This window comes from Eucalyptus grandis, chromosome 1 (genome assembly GCF_016545825.1).
Source record: "Eucalyptus grandis isolate ANBG69807.140 chromosome 1, ASM1654582v1, whole genome shotgun sequence".
In the NCBI taxonomy this organism is placed as follows: domain Eukaryota; kingdom Viridiplantae; phylum Streptophyta; class Magnoliopsida; order Myrtales; family Myrtaceae; genus Eucalyptus; species Eucalyptus grandis.
The window spans coordinates 42,662,821-42,683,095 of record NC_052612.1 but is presented as its reverse complement, the minus strand read 5'-3'; the positions used below and the strand labels follow the sequence as shown (position 1 = coordinate 42,683,095).

Genomic DNA, 20,275 nt, shown 5'->3' with positions numbered 1-20,275 from the left:
ATCGAGCTCGCCCGGTGCCGGCGCGAGGTCGGCCTCGCCTTGATCCGGCGAGGCCGAGCTCGCCTAGCGGCGGGCGAGGCGCGGCTCGCCGGGCCACCACCGGGCGAGGCCGAGGCTCGCCGGCCGGCGGGCGAGGTCGGCCTCGCCGGATCGGGCGAGATCGAGGTCGCCCGGGCCGGCGCGAGGTCGGCCTCGCCATGGCTGGGCGAGCTCGAGCTCGCCCAGATCCGGCGAGGCCGACCTCGCCCGGCCGGCGAGCGAGCCTCGGCCTCGCCGCCAGCCACCGGGCGGCGTCACGCCGCTGGCGGTGGCTCGGCAAGGCCGAGGCTCGCCGGCCGGCCGGGTGAGGTCGGCCTCGCCCGGGCGAGCTACGGCAAGCCTCGGCCTCGCCCGGGGCAAGCCTCGGCGAGCCTCGGCCTCGCCGGGGGGCCGGCGAGCCTCGCCGTGGCGGGCGAGGCCGGCACCGGCCAAAAAAAAAAAGAACAAGAAAATAAGAGAAAAAAAAAAAAAAATAAGTGTTTCTCAAAAGTGTTTGAAACAAGAAACACAAATTTTGTGTTTCTTGTTTCTGTTTCTTTTTTGTTCCTAGGAACAAATGAACAAAAAAGGAACAGAAACGCGTCCAAACGTGTTTCTGTTCCTTTTTTGTTCCCAGGAACAAAAAAACAGAAAAAGTGTTTAAAAACACAAAAAAGAAATACAAACAAACAGGCCCTTAGCATAACAAGAAACCTCAAGCGATGAAATAATTGATTAACTCAATGTAGAAGACAAACATTTCCATTGGCTTTTTAGGATGTGCGATTTCATGGAAACTGCCTCACAAGTCCCAGGAAGTATCTATCAAGTCGGCTTCAAGCAAGCGTAATCGGTCAGAGAACAAGGAAGGATTTATCTAATGTGTAGCGGTAGGTGGGTCAACGGGGTGTTGTAAAGACAGGCCTAATGAAGCCTTTTGCTTTTCTTTTGCTTCTCAGGAAAGCAAAATATTCCTGAATCTTATAGAGGCTTTCAACTCCGGTTGTAGCAGGGGAGTGTTGCCCTAGGGATGAAAAATACTGGAATTGCTTGGCGTAGAAGAAACCTCAATCAAACAAGGAAGGCCGCAAAATTGGGTTTCATCCCCGAGAGGAACTCGAGAACTTCCTCAATGTCTCTCCACGTCTAAGCAAAAGGTTCTTGTTCTGAAAGACTGCTACAGTAGCCCCGGCTCAAGCTTAAGTAATATCTTAACTGTGAAACCGTGCGACTGTTTTCTTGTTGACGCTTAAAATTCTGGTCCTGTGTTCAAGAATACGAAATGGACAATTTAATTATTAAATTTTATTCAAGTTGAATGTGCAAAAAAAAAAATAAAACGTTTTGCTTTCATTGAAAAGGTTTAGATCAGTATAAACGTAGTACCTTATTCCAAGTTACGATCGCTCCACCTTAAGGGGAAGAAAAGGAAATGAAAAGCGAAAAAGTCACCATCTCACCATGAATAAACAGATTAATTTGTCTGATGCTCAAGCCGAGAATGTTCAAGAAGAATGACAAATTTTAGACTTGATTGCATTTTTTTTAAAATTTTAAAATTATATTGCAATTTTGTAACAAATTTTAAAACTTATAATGCCCTTATCCCAATTATTTTTCATGCACGCATGTGTGTTATTATTTCATTCTTGATTGAACATAATGAATTGATATTAAAACTATTAACATTAATTGAACAGCGAAATGAAATCCGTGGCATATATATATATATATATATATATAGTCACCATGAACCATGAACCAACAGATTAATCTGTCCGATGCTCAAGCTGAGGCAACCACAATCTTACGGGTGAATCTCAAGTAAGATGTTCCTGGAAGGGTCATCCACCACCAGATAATTCTTCTTCACTGTGACAAGAAGTAGAGTCGCTTGAACTCGAATCCAAGTTTGGCTTCCCAGATTGCATCGTGGCATCAGTTTGATACTCCTCCCATCTTTCCTCCAAGCTAATGATACCTCTAAGATATAGGACTGCTTCAGCCATATAAGGTCGTTTTATGGGGTTGAATTGCGTGCAAAGTAGAGCCAGGCGAACAGTTTTCTCGACTTCACTCTCGTTATAGCCGCCCGGCATGTTGGTGTCAACTAGCGTTTCCAGCTTTTCGTTCTTCAGAAGGGCATGGGCCAATTGAGGCAGCACCAGTTCATTTCCATCGAGGCAGGTTGTTTCGCAAACACTTCGACCACTTATCAGTTCAAGAAGCGTCATGCCAAACCCATAAACATCGCTCTTTACTGAGTATCTTCCACTAAAGCTCCCTAGATCCATGTAACCAATTGTCCCCATTGTGCTGGAGATGAAATAAGCGTCTTCACCATTCGGTTCTCCTACGGAAACAGCCTTCTCCTTGTGGTCGTCCATGAACAAGGCCAATCCAAAATCTCCAATACGAGCCTCAAAGTCCTCATCCAACAGTATGTTAGCTGGTTTAATGTCCCGGTGAATGATTCTCAGATCATGCAAGTGGGAAATCCCTCTCGCAGCTCCAATTGCTATCTTCTTCCTGGTGGGCCAATCTAGTGAGGGCTTCTTCGTTGACTGTCCTCTTAAAAGGGAGTCTAGGCTTCCATTCACCATGAAAGTGTACACGAGCGTGTATTCTCCATGTTTCGATGACAAACAAAAGCCATGAACAGGAAGCAGATTCCTATGCCAAATCATATTCCCCAACTTCACTTCAGCACGGAGTATCAATCCCAGAGCGGGATGTCTAGTGAGTCTTTTTATCGCCACTCTGGAGCCGTTCCCCAAGAGTCCTTCGTACACACAACTAAACCCACCCTTGCCTACCTTCTTTGTCTCACTGAAGTCGTTGGTAGCGACCTTGAGCTCACGGACAGTGAACCTTTTAAGGCGTCCTTCCTCGGGACATTGGATCGATTCGCTTGGACTCCAGCAACCAAAGTTGGAAGCTGGCTTAGCCAAGCGCAGAGAAGCTCCAGCAGCGACCTGGCAGGATGTTTTAGATTTGATGAAACTGCAGCCAGCGGAATTAAGTGGCAGACAAATCGTTGATGACCAAGAAGCAGGTGGCGAATGCAGATCAAAATCGGGAGGATCTTCAGTGAGATTGATTGTTGAAAACTTGAACGGCATGGTTCGTCGCCCTTCTGAAACACCACTCTCCTCCGAAATTAAGCTTGGATTGCTCGAATTTATTTTTTTGCCGACGGGAACAGAAGAAGGACGGAAGAAGAGCTGCAGAGGTGAGCCTGAGGTGAGTCTGGATATTCAGAATTCTATTTTTGGTGGTCTGTCAAGCCTGCAGAGGATGCTTCTTAGTAAAATCCTAAAACGAGGCACGCCTGCTCTTATCCAAGCCAATGAAAACAAGCCTAGTGGGGTTCCACACGTTTTGTGGAGACGGCCGACTTGTTGGATTCATGACTCTGTCCAAGGGGTCGGCGGGAGATAACAGGCATGATGTACGACTTGTTGGATTCATGACTCTGTCAAAATTGTCATGCCAGCGTCATCCGATGAAATGGGCTGAATTGCATTCAGACACAACAAGCCTAGTGGCGTTCCACACGTTTAATGTCTTGCAGTTGTACTATGGCGGTGAAAAAGTCAAATTGTCATGCTTGTAGTAGGTGGCGTTGCTCTTTAAAAAGAGCCTAGAATAATTCATGCACCTGGTGTGAGGTGAATCCTCCACCTTATGTGGTTCCACCGTGAGAGGTCTTAAACCTCCACCATGAATCATGTTGGGGTGAGCACCAATACCTCCATCAAACTATTTTGTTCATTTAATAAAATAATTTCCCATATCCCATGTTCTGCATCCTTCAATTATCCTATCTTGTTCCTTATCCATTCACTACAAACTATATTATACACTTGCACACATCACTAATAAAAAACTATAATTAATATCAAAATCATGCTTTTGCATGCACACACACCCAAATTTTTAACACAGTCAAAGAAAATGGACGAAGTGTCTCACTGTGTAACAACCAAAGAACTACCAAATGAACATAATTAGAATAGCATAAAAACAGCACAATCATTATCTAGGTTACAATAGAAGGTGCAATTCTTAGAATCAGGACACTCTCATCGGTGATCTTTTAGCTGAGCAACAACTCCACGAAACAATTTTCGGGGATGTGGTATTGGTAAGTCTTCTTGCAGAGAGAAGATGCGGAGTCTGCCATGTCCATATTGAAGTTTGGGCTGCCATCATTTTGGTACTCCTCTCACTTCTTCTTCGAGCTAACAGCCCCTTCAAGAATTTGGACTACATCAACCATATTAGGTTGTCCTTCTGGTTGAGTTGCGTGCAAAGTAGAGCTAGCTGGATGGTTTTCTTGACTTCGCTTTCCGCTCCTTTTTTCAGCATCGACTAGCCTTTCCAACTCCGCCTTTCCAATTCTTTATCTTCGAAAAGCACGCGTGCCAATTTAGGTAGCAGCAGCCCCGGAGAACTGATCCTTACCGCTGATGAATTCGAGGTGGTCACCCCATAACTATGGATATCGCTCTTCACCCAGCACATCCCGCTGTTGGGCTACTTTGTGTAACAATCCGATCCGACGAGGGCGGGAGTCATTGCTAGGGCTAGAGAGGGCTTGGATAAGATGCGGTTCCAACTCTAGGATGGCTTGGAGGCAGGAATGAATTGAGTCCTACATTGCCTAGATGTGGTGAGATAATGTGCTATATAAAGAGTAGCACAAGTCTTAACTACTAAGGGTCTGCATGGTAACCTTCCCCAGCCCAAAATTTCTATTCTTCTCTTCCCTGGAACAAAAAAGAATAGAAACCTGTTTGATAACTGCAAGTTAGTTTTTGTTGGGAACAAAAAGTTAGCCCGGGAATGGTTTTGGAATAGAAATGAGAAGTAAAAAAGTTGCTTCTTGTTCCCGGAACAAGTTTAAGAAATAAGTTAATTTTTTTCTTTTATTCTTCTCTTGTTGACTATCATTGACCGATGTTGATCGCTACTCGCTGCTGCCCCGCCGCCGCGCCGCGGCCGACCGCCGCCACCGCCGGCCGACGTCGCCGCCGCCGCCGCCGGGCAGAGGCCGACCGACCGCCGCCGGCCGATCGCGGCCGCGCCGCCGCCGGAGGCCGATTGACCCGCCCGCCGCCGGGTCGCCGCCGGACGCCGCGCCGCCCGCCGCCGCCGGTCGCCGCGCGGCGAAGTTGCCGTCGCTGCCGCCGGGAGGCCGATCGATCGGCACCGCCGCGAGTCGTCGCCGGATGCCGCCGGACGCCATCGCCGCCGCCGTCGCGGACGCCGCGTGACGCCGCTGCCGCCGCACGTCCTCGCCGGCCGACCGCCGCCGACCGGCCGCCGCCGCCCGATTGCCGCCGCACGGCCCATCGCCCGCCATCGACCGCCGGACGCCGATTGCCGCACGGCGTCCGCGGTCGACGGCGGGCCGATGGGCCGTGCGGCGACAATCGGCGGCGGCGGATCGGCCGGTGGCGGTCGACCGGCGGACGTGCGGCGGCGGCGGCGTCCGGCGGTCTAAAACAAAAAAAAAAAAAAACAAATAAATATAACAAAAAAACTGTTTTTTACCAAACGCATTTCTATTTTTTTCTATTTCTAGAGTAAAAATTTTATGTAGTTATCAAACGGGTTTTTTACATTGAAATTGTTCCCGAATAGAAATAGAAAAGAACTATTTTTGAAAAGAAATTGTTCCCAGCCAAGAAATGTTCTCATGCGCACCCTTAAGTGCCACTCGGCGAAGATCCGACCAAATGGCTTACGTGGCGACTTTCGGCGGAAGCTTGGTCCAAAACGGCGTCGTTTTGCACGCTGACGTGGCGGAGAAAATGCAAAAGCGATGCCGTTTCGTGTCTACGTGTAAATAATAATATAAAAATTAATTAAATTAAATTTAAAATATTCAAAAAATTTTAAAAAATAAGAAAAATTTTAAAATTTTAAAAAATTAAGAAAAATTTTAAAATTTTAAAAATTAAGAAAAATTTAAAAATTAAGCAAAATTTTTAAAAAATTAAAAATTAAAAAAAAAAAATTAAAAATTAAAAAGTTTAAGAAAATTTAAAAAGGGGGAGGTCGAACGGGCGGCTCCCTCGCCGCCGCCGCCTCCCCGCCGTCGCCGGGAAGGCCGGCGACGGAGTGGGAGGGTCGGCCGGCCTTCCCCGGCGGCGGGAGGGCCGTGAGCCCTCGCCGGATCCGGGCGAGGGCTGCGACGGGTCGTCGGCCCTTCCGGCGGCGACGATGAGGGAGCGCCCGTTCGATCCCCCTTTTTTTTTTTTAATTTTTTAATTTTTAAATTTTCTTAATTTTTCATTTTTAAAATTTTAAAATTTTTCTTATTTTTTAAAATTTTTAAAATTTTAAAATTTTCTTAATTTTTAAAATTTTAAAATTTTCTTAATTTTTAAAATTTTTAAAATTTTTCTTTTTTTTTCTTTAAAATTTGAATATTTTAAATCTAATTTAATTCATTTATATATAATTATTTACACGTAGACACGAAACGGCGTCGTTTTTGCGTTTTCTCCACCACATCAGCATGCTAAAGGACGCCGTTTTGGACCAAACTCGCCGAAAAATTGCCACGTCAGCTATTTGGTCGGATTTTCGCCGGAGTGGCACTTAAGTGTCACATTTTACTCCGATATTGGCATTTAAGTATCATTTTAAAGTTACGACGCACTTAAGCATTGTCGCTCCGTGCCAAGTTATGACACTCCAAGTGTCCCAACCTCCACTAAATGGCATGCGTTTCATGAATCTAATTCTAAATGACATGCTATGACATTTAAAAAAAAAAAAAATGCAAATCTATCCTAGGGATTAAAACTAATTTATCCTAAGTCATTTTTGTATTTTTCTCATGAAAATTCGGAATTAGAAAAAATGTGAAAATTATTTAACTAGATTAAGATTATATTTAATTTGCATTAGGAATTAGTTAAGCCAAATCCTAATTTAAACTAAAATATTATCTTAACCCAAATAATCCTAAAATGCAATTTATCTAATATCTAAACTTATAATAAATTAAGAGAACTATTATCTAGAATTAAACTAAGTGCAATTTTACCCTAATATGCAGTGACGTACAAAATATACCCTAAATCTACATGACATATGCATGATTATTTTTTGTTGTGTTTTTGTTTGATTAATTTCGAAAAAAGGTCAAATAATTAAACATGTAATTTAAGCTAATGAAACAAAAAATCTAACATCCTAGATTCATGTCTTTTATTTTTATTTTTTTCGAAAATGAAATGTTTAGTCTAAATATGCAAATGATCTTAAAGCATGCAATATTCGGACTCAAACATATTTTAAAGATAATTAAAGCAATTAAGACAAAACAAATCATCCAAACTTATCGAAAATATCACACATCATTCAAATCATAGGGTAATATTTTGCTAGTAAAATCAATAAATTAATCTTAAGCCTTAAAGATCAAAATATCAATTTTATTCCCGCGATTAATTTCTTCATTTAAAGCTTTATAGAGTTTTTTATGCGGCTGCGAATGTTGGAATTTCCAATCATATATTAAAGAATAATTATACTAAAAATAATAAGATAAAATAAACTAAAAAAAAAACTACCTAATGTGTTTTCTTTTTTGTTTTTTCTTTTTCCAAGCAAAGATGATGGTTGCTCCGGTGAGGGGATTCACGGCAAGCAGCAAGTCCGGCGAGAGCAGCAAGGGTAGCTACCGGCGAGGGACTCCGGCGAAGCAGGGCGACGGCGAGGGACATCGCGGGGAGGCTACGGCGTCGGAGCAGAGGAGGGTCGCGGACGACGGGCGCTGGTGCAGACGCGGGTGAGGTTTGCAGCGGCGGCGTGGGCGCGAGGCTGGCTGTCGGGCGGCGGTGCGGGCTCCGGTGGCGTCGGGTCGCGGCAGGGACAGCGGCGCGGCGGCGGCTGAGCGTTGGGCGGAGGCGAGCAGGGGCGGTGTGGTCTCCGGTGCTGCAAATCGACGACGGCAGAGGCGGAGCTGGGGCGCTCGGGTCGCGGAGGCGGCTGGTGTCACGGTGGCGCGGCGATGGTCGGCGCGGCTCCGGCTGGGCTGGCGAAGAACGGACGCGCGGTGGCGAGCGGCCGAAGGCGTGGCTGATGCAGGCGCGGCGGCTATGTCGGGCTCGGCGGATGAAACCCCGCGAGGAAGAAGAAGAACCTTCTTCTTTTCTCTTTTTTATTTTTATTTTTAATTTTCTCTTCTATTCACTCTCACGTCCCTTCGTAGGTCTTCTCTCCCTCTGCTGGTGTCCTTTTCTGCAGAAGTCAAATCCCTCTTGTCTTCTATATATTTTTTTTTAATTTTCTCTTGACTTGAGAGAAAAACGAAGAACGAATTTTCTCTCCAATTTTTTTTCTCGTCCCCAATTATGAAAAATGAGCCTCTCTTTTATAGTGATTCAAAACGATATCTTTATATAGCATTTTCCGAATTATCATTTCTAATCACATTAAATCAAATCTGTATAATTTGACAATTAGCTTAACTCTTATCCATTTTTCATTTGATTTTAAAATTATTACTGTATTTAACAAAATCCGGACATCCATCAAAATTTCATATTTTCTTATGTAATTCAATCAAATCAATCCATTTTCATTTTTTTTCTTTTTATTTGTTCAAAATACAATTTTATTTTTCTAAAATTAGGTGTCAACATTGTTGATCACCGCCTCCCATTAAAAAACTTCCATTGTGTTAAGAAACCTTATTTGAAGACTTCAAACGGGGAAGCTGGCAAATTGGGTTTCATTCCCATGAATACATCTTTTGCAAGCGCAAGTCAAGAACCTTCTCGAACTCTCCGTGTCTAAACAGAGGTCCTTGCTCCGAAAGACTGCTACGGGAATTCCAGCTCGAGCTATAGTAATGTTGTAGCTGAGAAACCATAGACTGTGTTTTCTTTGTTCACGCTTCAAATGTTAGTTATATGTTCTAGAATACAAAATGCGTGATTTTAAGTATTAAGCATGGACTTTGTTAAATGTTTTCGTAGTGAAAATGATGTTTATAAAATGTGCATAGTTGGGTTTCGTTCCCACAGAGATAAGCATCATTTATTGTGCTGAGAACGTTCACTCCAGCCCTTCAACATTTCATGTTCCATACGAGGTGACATTTAGGAGGAGCGCTTCGACATGGGATTTTTCGGTATTCTTCTGGTATTAGATAATGGCTAAAGATACGTGTTTTTGGTTTAGTTGTTTTACGTTTTTTTTAATGATGGTAGCTCGCTCGAGCATGGACTTTTGTATAGATTTTGTAATCTTGAGACCTTGTGATCAACTTTTGCTGGCCTTTTGTTAGGTATAGTTACTCTGAGACCTTATCCTTTTCTTAATGGACAGTTGTGTCAACCTCTTTTACTTATGTGAATCTAGGGTTTGACAACTTTTACCAAGGAAGATAATAGTATTGTACAACATCCTCACTGTGATGAGTTTTTCATGAAGACAGAATAAAAATATATAAAAACAACAGAATTTGTGGAGTCTCGTAACTCAGGCAGGTAGATTACATGCTTGTCGGTATAAATTTCTTCTCATTATAAGCGATGACATTCTCGTCATTGGTGATTTTTAGCTTAGCTACATATGAACAATGACATCATCTTAAATCCCGAATCAGGTGGGACACCTTATTGAGATATATGAGAGCTCGCTCTATTTAGAATGGGAGCTCGCTCTACTTAGAATGGGCCAAGTTGTTCCCTTAACAATTATATTATCTGGGTCCAGATAACTCATCAGCTCTAAGATGCGAAGTGGAGTCCGGTATAATCCAGTCTCTGTGTATATTATGAAGAGACGGCTCCTGAGACCTATATTTAAGCTGATACTCCTTCCATTTCTCCTCGATGCTATGTCCTTCGAGTAGTTGGAGAACTTGTACCATGGATGGTCGTTCTCCTGGGGCTAATTGTGTACACAAAAGAGCCAGCTGGATCAATTTCTCTATCTCCTCCTCGTCATACTCACCCTTCAGATCGGAATCAACTAGATTTTCCAAACTACGCTCTTCAAGATGCCTATTTACCCAATCGAATGACATCAGATCCATGTTCTTTCCAAGCCTTAAAAAATCAAGCACCTTTCGTCCAGTCACGAGTTCCAGAATCATTACCCCAAAAGCAAAGACGTCATTCTTCACTGAGCATTTCCCGGTATTGAGATACTCTGGTGCAATATGTCCAAATGTGCCACGTACCGCCGTTGTGACATCAGAATAGTCCTGGTAGGATCTTGCTCTGGATTTGTCCCTTGGAAGTACGGGTGCCTCCTGGACGCAATCCTCAAAGCATCCATCGTGCCTGCGATCGATGAACAAGGCCAACCCAAAGTCTCCAATGCAAGGCTCAAATTCCTCATCCAACATAATGTTTGCAGCTTTGATATCTCGGTGCAATATGCTCAGATCATGAAGATGGCACAGCCCTCTTGCAGCTCCTGTGGCTATTTTTACTCGGGTAGGCCAGTCCAGCGGAGGTTGTGTATCAGGTCGCTCTCTCAAGCACGATGCCAGACATTTATTGATCATGAAGGGGGAGACGAGCAGTAACTCTGTGGATTCTGACGTTCTGCAAAATCCGAGCAAGGGAAGCAGATTGCGATGTGGGGGTATGATGCTACCAATCATTACTTCTGCATTGAACTGGCGCATAAGAACCTGACAGAGTTCTTTGCATCTTTTGATTGCAACTAGAGAGCCATCAGCTAACTGGCCCTCATAGACATCGCCAAATCCACCTTTGCCTAAAAGTTTCGTGTTGCTGAAATTTAGGCTAGCCACCTTCAACTCCTGCAGAGTAAACTCTTTAAGCTGTCTTGGGTGAAATTCTGGATGGACATCGAAATTGATACTATGAAATGGCGTCTCTGGGGATTGGTCTTGAATCTCATGACCATCGACTGCAACAGCTGGAGATGTCAAGACAAGAGAAGCACCGGCAGAAACAAGTCGGCCGATGACGGCTCTGGTGAAAGAGCAAGTGGATTCACATGGCTGACAAAGTGTTGCTGAGGATGATGATGATGGAGTAGGTGGAAAAGCAGGGTTGAAATCATCGGGATCTTGTCTGGGATCGAAGGTGGCAAATTTGAACACCATTTTCCTTCCTTTTCCCTTCTCCCTAGAAATCAAACCCTATTTGATTAATCACGAGCTTAATAAATGAATGCGTACTGTGAGAGATGGCTGTGCCCCTTCGTCTTGTGGGCGAGAGCCCTTATATAGAAGTTTGAAGAATCAACTTGGAAATTTGACAGAGGAAACTGCAGAGGAAACTGCCACGGCAGCTTCCAAGAGGCAGTGTAAATGGCTTTATATAAAGTGAGCAGTGAGCACTCAGTTAGTCCAGAGAAGACTCTTATCCTTAAATTATTAGGAGTCCCCTGGAAGCGGTGTGCGCGGGTGTGCCCAAACGGTAATTGCCTCTTTCCAAGCACAAAAGGGCCCCTCTCCTCGTCAATTCCAGCTTTATTGCTAAGAAAAATGGTCCAACAGATGCTTGGATCCCACATCCATCTTTTAGCGACCAATGAGTTCAAATGGGGTATCAATCCAGAAGATGACTCAGGTTGCGGGTACGAGCAGAGCAAAGCATGGGCCTGGGCTCCATGGAGCAATTCCCCACACAAACAACTTCAAGTCAATAGTTTGATCAGGGGCTTTTCCAGTGCGTGTTGCCTGGATGGTGTAGATATATTTAAGAATCCTAACAAACCCACACGATCCACCAGCCCTTGCTGTGAGATAAATATTAGCACTTTTCTATCTTAAAAGAAGCATTTTGGTAATACCGTAATTCCGGGATCTCCAGTGGAGGAACCCACCTTTTCAAAGCGAATTTAAGATAAAGATATGTTAATTTATTAGTAATGTTCATTTTCTGAGCTAATAAGTACTTTAGTTAGGAACTGAGATGATAAAACCGGTAAGTGTGCCATCTTCTACAATGAAAGTTATTCGGCGGAATTCCCTTTCCGTTACAAAAGGTAATTAGTTCTTTTTGCATGTGTTTGAAGAGCTTTCTTGAACTCTTTGTCTTGTCCAAAATTTTCGAGTTCTCCCACAATATCCTCTTTGTTCACTCTTCCCCTTGTCCGTTGCATTCCCTGTGCAGTTGGGGTCGTTAAGAGGAGAGAAGCACTGACCAGAAACCAGACGATGGCTATCGCCTTAGTGCAATGGTGACCAAGCTATTCACGACAGGTTGATGTTGATGTCGTGGAATTGGAACGAGAATGGTGGGATCTTTAGTAAGAGTGATGGTCGTGAATACAGCATAAAAGAAACTACAATGCAGCATCTAGGAAGCACTCTAATTGGCTTGTCTTGGGACTCTCCTAGAAGTTACACAATAGTAGATTATTGAACTTGCTCCGGTCAAGGGAGCATGTCATGTTGTGACTACCACTGTCCACGCGGCGATGCAAGAATCCGTCGATTTGATTGGCATCCCTGTACAATCACACCTAACGATGATTTTTTCACATTTCAATCTGTAAGACTCGACTTATCCAGATTTGTTTTTATCCTAACTCTACTATGTATCTTTATATTTGAAGATCAATTCACCCTTGTAGAATAAATACTTCAGGTATCTTTATTTCAAAACTTACAAAATCTAATAAATTCCTTTTTATCAACAGAACTTGTTTGCGTATGTAAAAATATATTCACTTATTCGAATACTTATTATTCTATAAAAATTGAAAATATTGCTTAAAAGTGAGTTTTGGAGGTTCCAGTGTTGGTCTGGAAAATAAATTCAAACTCTAGTATTTGGGAAATTCAATTTTGAACTGGCTCAGGAGAAAAATTATGTTTTGATGTACTGGAAATTAAATGGCATTTTAAGAATCTGTAGATATTTTTTTAGCTGTTTTGGATTTTGCACTCCCTGTGCAGTTGGGGTTGTTAAGATGAGAGAAGCATTGACCAGAAACCAGACGATGGCTATCTTCTTAGTGCGACGGTGATCCCGCTATTCACGACAGGTTGATGTGGATGTCGTGGAATTGGAACAAGAATGGTGGGATGTTTGGCAAGAGTGATGGTCGCGAACACAGCACAAAAGAAACTGCAATGCAGCATCCAAGAAGCACTCTAATTGGCTTTTCTTGGGACTCTCCTGGAAGTTACACATAGTAGAAACTGCAATGCAGCATCTAAGAAGCACTTTAAGGACGCGTTTGGTAACATTTCTGTTTAAAAATTGTTCCAGGAAACTGAAATAGAAAAAAATATTTTTGTTCCGAGAAACAATTTTTGAATAAAAAAAATGCGTTTGGTAAACTTGTTCCTAGAATAAAAATGAACAGAAACACGTTTTGTAAATTTGTGTTTTTTTTTTGTTTCTTTTAATTTTTTAATATTTTTATTTTTATTTTTATTTTCTTTCTTTTTCTTTTTCTTTTTTTCTTCTTTTGCCGGTCGCCGAGGCCTCGGTCATAATCGGTGATGGGCCAACGAGGGCCGGCGGCCTCACCCAGCCATGGCAAGGTTGAGCCTCGCGGTGGTTGGGCGAGGCTCGACCTCGCCTTGGCTAGGCGAGCTTGGGCTTGCCCAGCCACCGATGAGGCTCGGGCTCGCCGGGGGCCACCGCTAGGCTGGGCCGAGCCTCGCCGGTGGCTAGGCAAGCTCGGGCTCGCCGGATTTGAGTGAGCCCGAGCTCGCCTAGCTAAGGCGAGGCCAAGCCTCGCCAGGGGCCGGCAATGCTCCAGCGAGGTCGCCGGCCATGGTCGAGGCCGGCAATCGGCTAAAGAAAAAAAAAGAAAAAAAAAAAGAGAAGAAAAAAAGATGAGAGAGAAAATTTTGTTTTTAAAAATTATTCCAAAAACAAGAAACATGTTTTTCTTATTTCTTGTTTTTGTTCCAAATGTGTTCTTGGGAACAAAAAAAATAGATTTGGAACAAAAACGCAAACAAACGCGTTTTTTTTTTTTTTTTTGTTCCTTGAAACAAAAAAACAGAAATTTTGTTCATAAACAGAAATAAAGAACGTTAACAAACAAGCCTAATTGGCTTTTCTTGGGACTCTCCTCGAAGTTACACATAATGGAAACTGCAATGCAGCATCTAAGAAGCACTCTACTTGGCTTTTCTTGGGACTCTCCTGAAAGTTACACATAGTAGAAACTGCAATGCAGTATCTAAGAAGTACTCTAATTGGCTTTTCTTGGGACCCTCCTGGAAGTTACACATAGTAGATTATTGAACTTGCTTTGGTCAAGGAGGCATGTCATGTCGTGACTACCACCGTCCACACGATGATGCAAGAATCCGTCAATTTGATTGGCATCTTTGTACAATCGCATCTCATGATGATTTTTTCATATTTCACTCTCTTAGGCTCAACTTATCGAGATTTGTTTTTATCCTAACTCTACTTTGTATCTTTATATTTGAAGATCAATCCATCCTCATAGAATAAATACTTCAAGTATCTTCATTTCAAAACTTACAAATTTTGATAAGTTTCTTTTTATCAACGGGACCTATTTGCGTATGTAAAAATGTGTTTACTGATTCAAATGCTTATTATTCTATAAAAAGTGTAAAAATTACTTAAAAGTGAGTTTTGGAGGTTCCGGTGTTGGTCTGGAAAATAAATTCAAACTCTCAGAATTTGGGAAATTCAATTTTTGAACTGGCTCGGAAGAAAATTTATGTTTTGATGTACTGGAAAATTAAATGGCATTTTAAGAATTTGTAGATATTTTTTAGCTATTTGGATTTTGGATATGTGTTAGGCCCACGAACCTCAGACCTGATCTTGCGGGGGCACTGTTCATAATTTTCGCCAAAACGGGCTTTCTAGCCCATGGAGAGAGTCCCCATGCGTATGGGAAAGGCCTCTTGCATTTGACCATGAGTGGGTACACAAGCATCCATTTGACCATGAGTGGATTCCGATGCGGCAGCATCCCCGTCCCCGATTCCACTTTTGTTTGGAACTGCAGCCGACCATGAAGCTGCTCGCAGCTGTGTGAGACTCATCTGAGTATCCTTCAAAAGAAAAATGCACAGGATGAGCGAACCTGAAAGGATTAATCATAGAATTGGCCCACTCGAGTTTGGCCCTAGACGTGCAACACGATTTTCCCACTGTATAGCCAATTTTCCAAAGCACTGTGGCCCTGCTTCCTGTTAGATAGGTTTTCGTATTACAATTGCACACAGGTATCGATTTACATAGGCGTGCAAAATTAGGCCTTCAAATTACAAATTTTAAAAGAAAAATAAAGGAATGAAAAAGAAAAATATTATTTAAAAAAATATTTTTATTTCGTTAGTTGCTAATCTTGTTTTAGACCTTTGCCTTAAGAACTATAAATTTTGGAAGATCTCGAATCCAATTAAAGAATTTTCAGCCTAGGCAGCTGATCGACTTAACATCGTAAGGCTTGCCTTTTCACTGTCGCGCCAAGAGGCGCCATGGCACAAAACACTAGAAGAAACCTCCTCTTATCCTCTCAGGGTTTAGAGTTGGCTGCTAAAATAGTAGCTCCAAGAGGCTATTTCACCTTCATAGGCAATCACATGGGCGTTCCGTCCTTTCTCCGACCGATTCCTCCACCTGCTCCATGCAATAATTGTACCATTCGGATAATCAAGTGCAGACGAGGAGGCAAAATCAAGAAAAAAGACAAAGGACAAGGGAAAGGGGCAAGGGCTCAGACTCGTTTGGAAAGACTTTTAGTTTGGAGAAATATAAAGAGCATTGAGTTAAAGAAAATTTTTAAAATATAAATTATGTTTTTTTTTTTTAATATAGAATATGTTCGGTAAATTATATTTATAAAAGTCAATTATAAAATAACTTTAAGTAAAATAGTATTTAGCTAAATTAAAATTATAAAAGATTTTTATCATTACAAAAAAGAGAAAAAAAAAAGAGTTGGTCAGCCAAGGACTTGGTAGGCGGTCCAGTGAAGGGTGGCACTTCGGCAAGGTCGCAGTGCGGCTAGGGTTGCCGCAAGTTAGAGCTCATGGCATGGCAAGTTATGCGATGGTCATGGTGATCTAGATCGCAATTAAGTTGCACGATGCCGTGACCCAAATCTTGCGAGGTTGTTGTGACCCCTGTTGGATGATTGCACAACCCACTGCACTGCGACCTCGCGACCTGTGCACGGAGGTTGCCAGGCTGCGTGATTTTAGCCAAATTGCTTGCCCTTTCTTGGGCCACTTACCCTTCTCTAGCAACCATGAGTAGATGTTGGTCTGGTTTAATAGAGAGAAGGGAAGAAAATGGAAATGAATAGTTATCGGGGCAAAATAAAAAAAGCAAAAGATTAGCAAAAATAATTTTAGATAAATATTTTTCACTAGCCCAAGGCCGGTGTCGCGACCTAAAATTTTTGGGCAATTCTAAAGTTTAAGTTAATGGATTACTAAGTCCGAAGACTTGGCACGGAACCTCCCAAGTCCTACCAATTGCAACTTGATAGAAATTAACTCATTTAAACTTGCAATTTCAATTTGGAGTCGCCACTAACCAATTAGGGCTGGTTAGAAACCCAAGTAAAGTATGGGAGAATACTTTATTATTGCGAACCAGAGATTCAATAGGTTCGGGACATGGTTACGCTAGATTAGTTTAACGCCCTTTCGGTACCTTTTATTTTAATTTTAAAAAAATATTTTGCAGGCAATGTTGATTAATTTAAACTTAAGCTACTAACATACAAATGGTGGTCATGCGGGTGTACAATCAATAAAATAACATTCAATAAAAAAAAATGCTAATAAAAATGCATGCCCTAAACATGATTTCTAAATGACATGACACCTAATTTTTCTTTTTCTTTTAAAAATGTTAATTATATGCAATCTTAATTTAACTTAATATGCATGAATTTATTTTAATGACATGAGAGATGCAATTCATATGGTATGACTTAAACTTATCACTATATATATGCAATCTAATTTATATAACCATAAATATGCATATCTTTGTATGATATGAGATGTATGACGTGGTAATTCTATATGCACGTTCTTTTATGATTTTTTTTTATGATGATTCATTTTTTAATGCATATATGCAACCTATGCTAAATAATGATGATATGAAATGAGATTAATTATGAATTAACATATTATCTAACCAAGGAAATGATATGACGTGGCAATATGACCTAAAATATATAACATGAATAAGCATGCAATCTATCCTAAAGCATGAAATGAATTTATTCTATTCTATTTTTGTTTTTGTATTTTCCATGAAATTCAAAATTAAAGAAATGCAATGATTAAATATGCAATCTAAATTAATTAAATGACCTAATTCTAATGACGAGCAATTTCTAACTAAATGAACTTAACAATAATTACTAGATGATGAAAATTTCATAAACCTAATCCTACATGTTTGATTTATTAAACCTACATGCTTTGATGCAAGATTTTGATTTTTGATTTTTTTAGTGTTTTAGCGTTTTTCCAAAACAAGTAATTATCGACTAAACATTAAATCTAAAAAATCAAGATATTCAATAAATAAATGATTAAAATAACCGAAAAAATAACCCGTTGTCTCACAGGTCAAATTAATGATTATTTTAAACCTAATTATCACGACAAAGAGTTCAAAATAATTAAAAATCTAATCCGAAGTCTTACGAGATCAAATTAATAATTACATTGATTTAACAACCAAAATACCATCAAAAAGCCTGAAACTTAATATAATTAAAAAATTGATCCGATGTCTCGGATCAAATTAATAATTACAATAAGTTCGGACAAAATCCGACGTATAATGCCTACAAAATGCACAAATATTAATATTGACAAACCATATTCTAACTTAAACAATAATAACAAAATTTAAAATGAATAAATAATAAAATAAAGAAAAACAAACTACCTAATTTGCTTTTCTCTTTTTCTTTTGTTTTTGTTTTTGTTTTTTCCTTTGCTTCCAAAAGAAAAGCTCGGCGGCTCGTGCGACCGGTCACCGGGAACTCCGGCGAAGGCGGACCGACAGCAGAACGGGGCGGCACCCGAGGGCGGGACAACCGGCGGAACGGGGGTGTCGCGGTCGGAGGTTGCGGAGGTGCGGAGCTCCGGCGAGATCGGCACTCGGAGGGGGTGCCGCTGGTGCTCGAGCGGATCCGGGGCGCAGGGTCTGTGATATTGCTAGTATGAGTACCTAGAGGGGGGGTGAATAGGTGCCTAAACAATTTATCGATATACGGAAGCGATTCTTAACATATGATAGAAAGTAAATTCTCTCTTAATTAGCAAAATGAAATACGATTGAGGTAGAGAGAGTGAGGAAGAGAAAATTGAACACGGGATTTATAGTGGTTCGGCTTATTCCAAGCCTACATCCACTCTTCCGCACCGATTGCCCCACCGGCTGGATTTCACTATGATCAAAAGAGGAGTTACAAAGACATGCTTTGCCTTGATTCAACGGTGTAGATGTTTTACCACACCTCCTCAAGGTCTCTCACAAATATGGACTCTCTCTTTTGTATACAAGTATTCGCTCAAAAGATTTATCTAAACAAATAGGAGCTTGGACTTTGGAATTCTTCTATCGCGCACTCCTCGAACAACTAAGAACGTCTTCCTTATATACTCCTTTATGCCATCATACCCGTTGGCACTTACCAAAGGAATTCCTCCAATCTACCCGTTGGACGGAATCAATTAGGAAGATTGTTCGAGCTATTAAAGGAACGTGTTGATAGCCCATCAATCCCGTTCGCCCATACAATCGGGATCTCGGTTTCCATAAGTAGAACCTTCCAATAATATTTAGATAATCATCGAATCTTCAGTCATTGAATCAATCTTGATCAATCAAAGGATTCTTATACGTCTTCTCCAACCACGAGATCTTCTCCGGATGATAAGGTTAAATCGAACAAAACATCCGGTTACGGGATAACCTTTCTTCAACGGATTAGAGACTCACAATGAGGATAGACTTTGAGTCTTGAGTCTCGGCTGTCGGAAGTCTTCGACTTTAACCAACGAGTCCGCTGACCTTCGACTAGATCGATGGAAACGTTTTGTCAACTTCAAAACACTTCACGAAGATTTCTCCAACAGTCTGAGTGGATCGGACTCCGGCGGAGGCACTGCAGGTGTCGGGGCAGAGCAGCAAGGGCAAGCGGGACCAGCTTCTCTGGCGTTGGTGGCGGAGTCCGGCAGCTTGATCGGCGTCTGGAGGGGGTGATGGGTCGCCGTTCGGAACAAGGGCTGTCCGTCGGAGCTCCGGCGAGGTTCGGTAATAACCGGACCCGCAAAGCAAAACGACAGGAGGCAACAAATGGTCTGTTCGGGCGTGGAGCCGGCGTCGGTTGCTGCAGAGGTGAGGATGCGAGCCGTGGTAGCGGCAGCGGTGCCTGCGGATGCACGAGCAAGCGGGGAGGTCGCGGTGAAGCAAGCCTCGGATGCGGTGCGGGCGGAGCGACGGGGCTTCGTTGCGGCGGTGGACGGCGGGGAGGCGAGCCGCCGCGGGATGGGCTGCCGGAGTGACGAAGGTGCGCTCGCGGGTTGCGGGGTGGTCTGCTGGCGTCGCTGACGGGCCTCAGGGATGACGATGGTGCAGAGGCGGGGCGGACCACGGTGGTTGCGAGCAGCAGGTCGCGGCTGGCTTTGGGGCGGCGAGCGACGCGGGTCGGAGACGCGGCGAGGAGGTGAATCGGGTGGCACTCCGGCACGGTGGCGAGTGAGTGAGGAGGTCGCGGGTCACGGTGGGCTGCAACTTGAGGAACTCGGGGTGGCGCGGCGGTCGCGGCTGGCCCGGGCGGCGAGCGACGCGGGTCGGCGGGGCGTCGGGCGCCGGGCGGACGTGGAGGTGATGGCGTCTCGCTCCGGCAGAGAGTGCGGTCGGCTGGACGCCTGGGACGTGCGGCGGCGGAGGTCCGGATGACCGGTCGAGCGGATGCGGATGGGGGAAGCTCCGGACAAGATGAACAGTAACTTTTTTTTTTTCCTTTTTCTTTACCTTTTCTCTCTCTCCCTCACGGCACTTCTCTCTGCAGGTCACAGTGATGTTGTACCTTCAGCAAGTTTTGTCCTTCTCGCTGCTGACTTTGCTTCTCTTCTCAAAAAGCCCCTTTTTTTCTTTTCTTTTGTGTTGATTTTCGAACTAAGAGAAGCCTCCCGAACGACAGAATTTTTTTGCTCTGAATTTTTTCGAATTCCTCCCCATGAACCGAAGCTCCCTTTTCTCTATTTATAGAGAAAAACTCCAATTTGTTTTTGCAGGTGAGATAT

General features: G+C 42.9%; 3 protein-coding genes across 3 annotated transcripts; all 3 read right to left on the bottom strand.

Moving 5' to 3' along the window:
* Positions 1-1,862: 1,862 nt before the first annotated feature.
* On the bottom strand, positions 1,863-3,140 carry LOC104444445 (BRASSINOSTEROID INSENSITIVE 1-associated receptor kinase 1). Its single transcript, XM_010058118.3, has one exon. The coding sequence runs from the start codon at positions 3,138-3,140 to the stop codon at positions 1,863-1,865; it is 1,278 nt and encodes a 425-aa protein (XP_010056420.2).
* A 1,850-nt stretch (positions 3,141-4,990) lies between these two features.
* LOC120286828 (circumsporozoite protein-like) lies at positions 4,991-5,386 on the bottom strand. Its single transcript, XM_039299370.1, has one exon. The coding sequence runs from the start codon at positions 5,384-5,386 to the stop codon at positions 4,991-4,993; it is 396 nt and encodes a 131-aa protein (XP_039155304.1).
* A 4,107-nt stretch (positions 5,387-9,493) lies between these two features.
* Positions 9,494-11,206, bottom strand: LOC104414483 (BRASSINOSTEROID INSENSITIVE 1-associated receptor kinase 1). The gene has a single exon (XM_018868890.2). The coding sequence runs from the start codon at positions 11,129-11,131 to the stop codon at positions 9,749-9,751; it is 1,383 nt and encodes a 460-aa protein (XP_018724435.1). The 5' UTR covers positions 11,132-11,206; the 3' UTR covers positions 9,494-9,748.
* Between the last annotated feature and the right edge of the window lie 9,069 nt (positions 11,207-20,275).

Excerpts from the sequence above, each read along its gene's own strand:
- LOC104444445 (XM_010058118.3), bottom strand. The coding sequence starts at position 3,140 with ATGCCGTTCAAGTTTTCAACAATCAATCTCACTGAAGATCCTCCCGAT.
- LOC120286828 (XM_039299370.1), bottom strand. The coding sequence starts at position 5,386 with ATGGCGGGCGATGGGCCGTGCGGCGGCAATCGGGCGGCGGCGGCCGGT.
- LOC104414483 (XM_018868890.2), bottom strand. The coding sequence starts at position 11,131 with ATGGTGTTCAAATTTGCCACCTTCGATCCCAGACAAGATCCCGATGAT.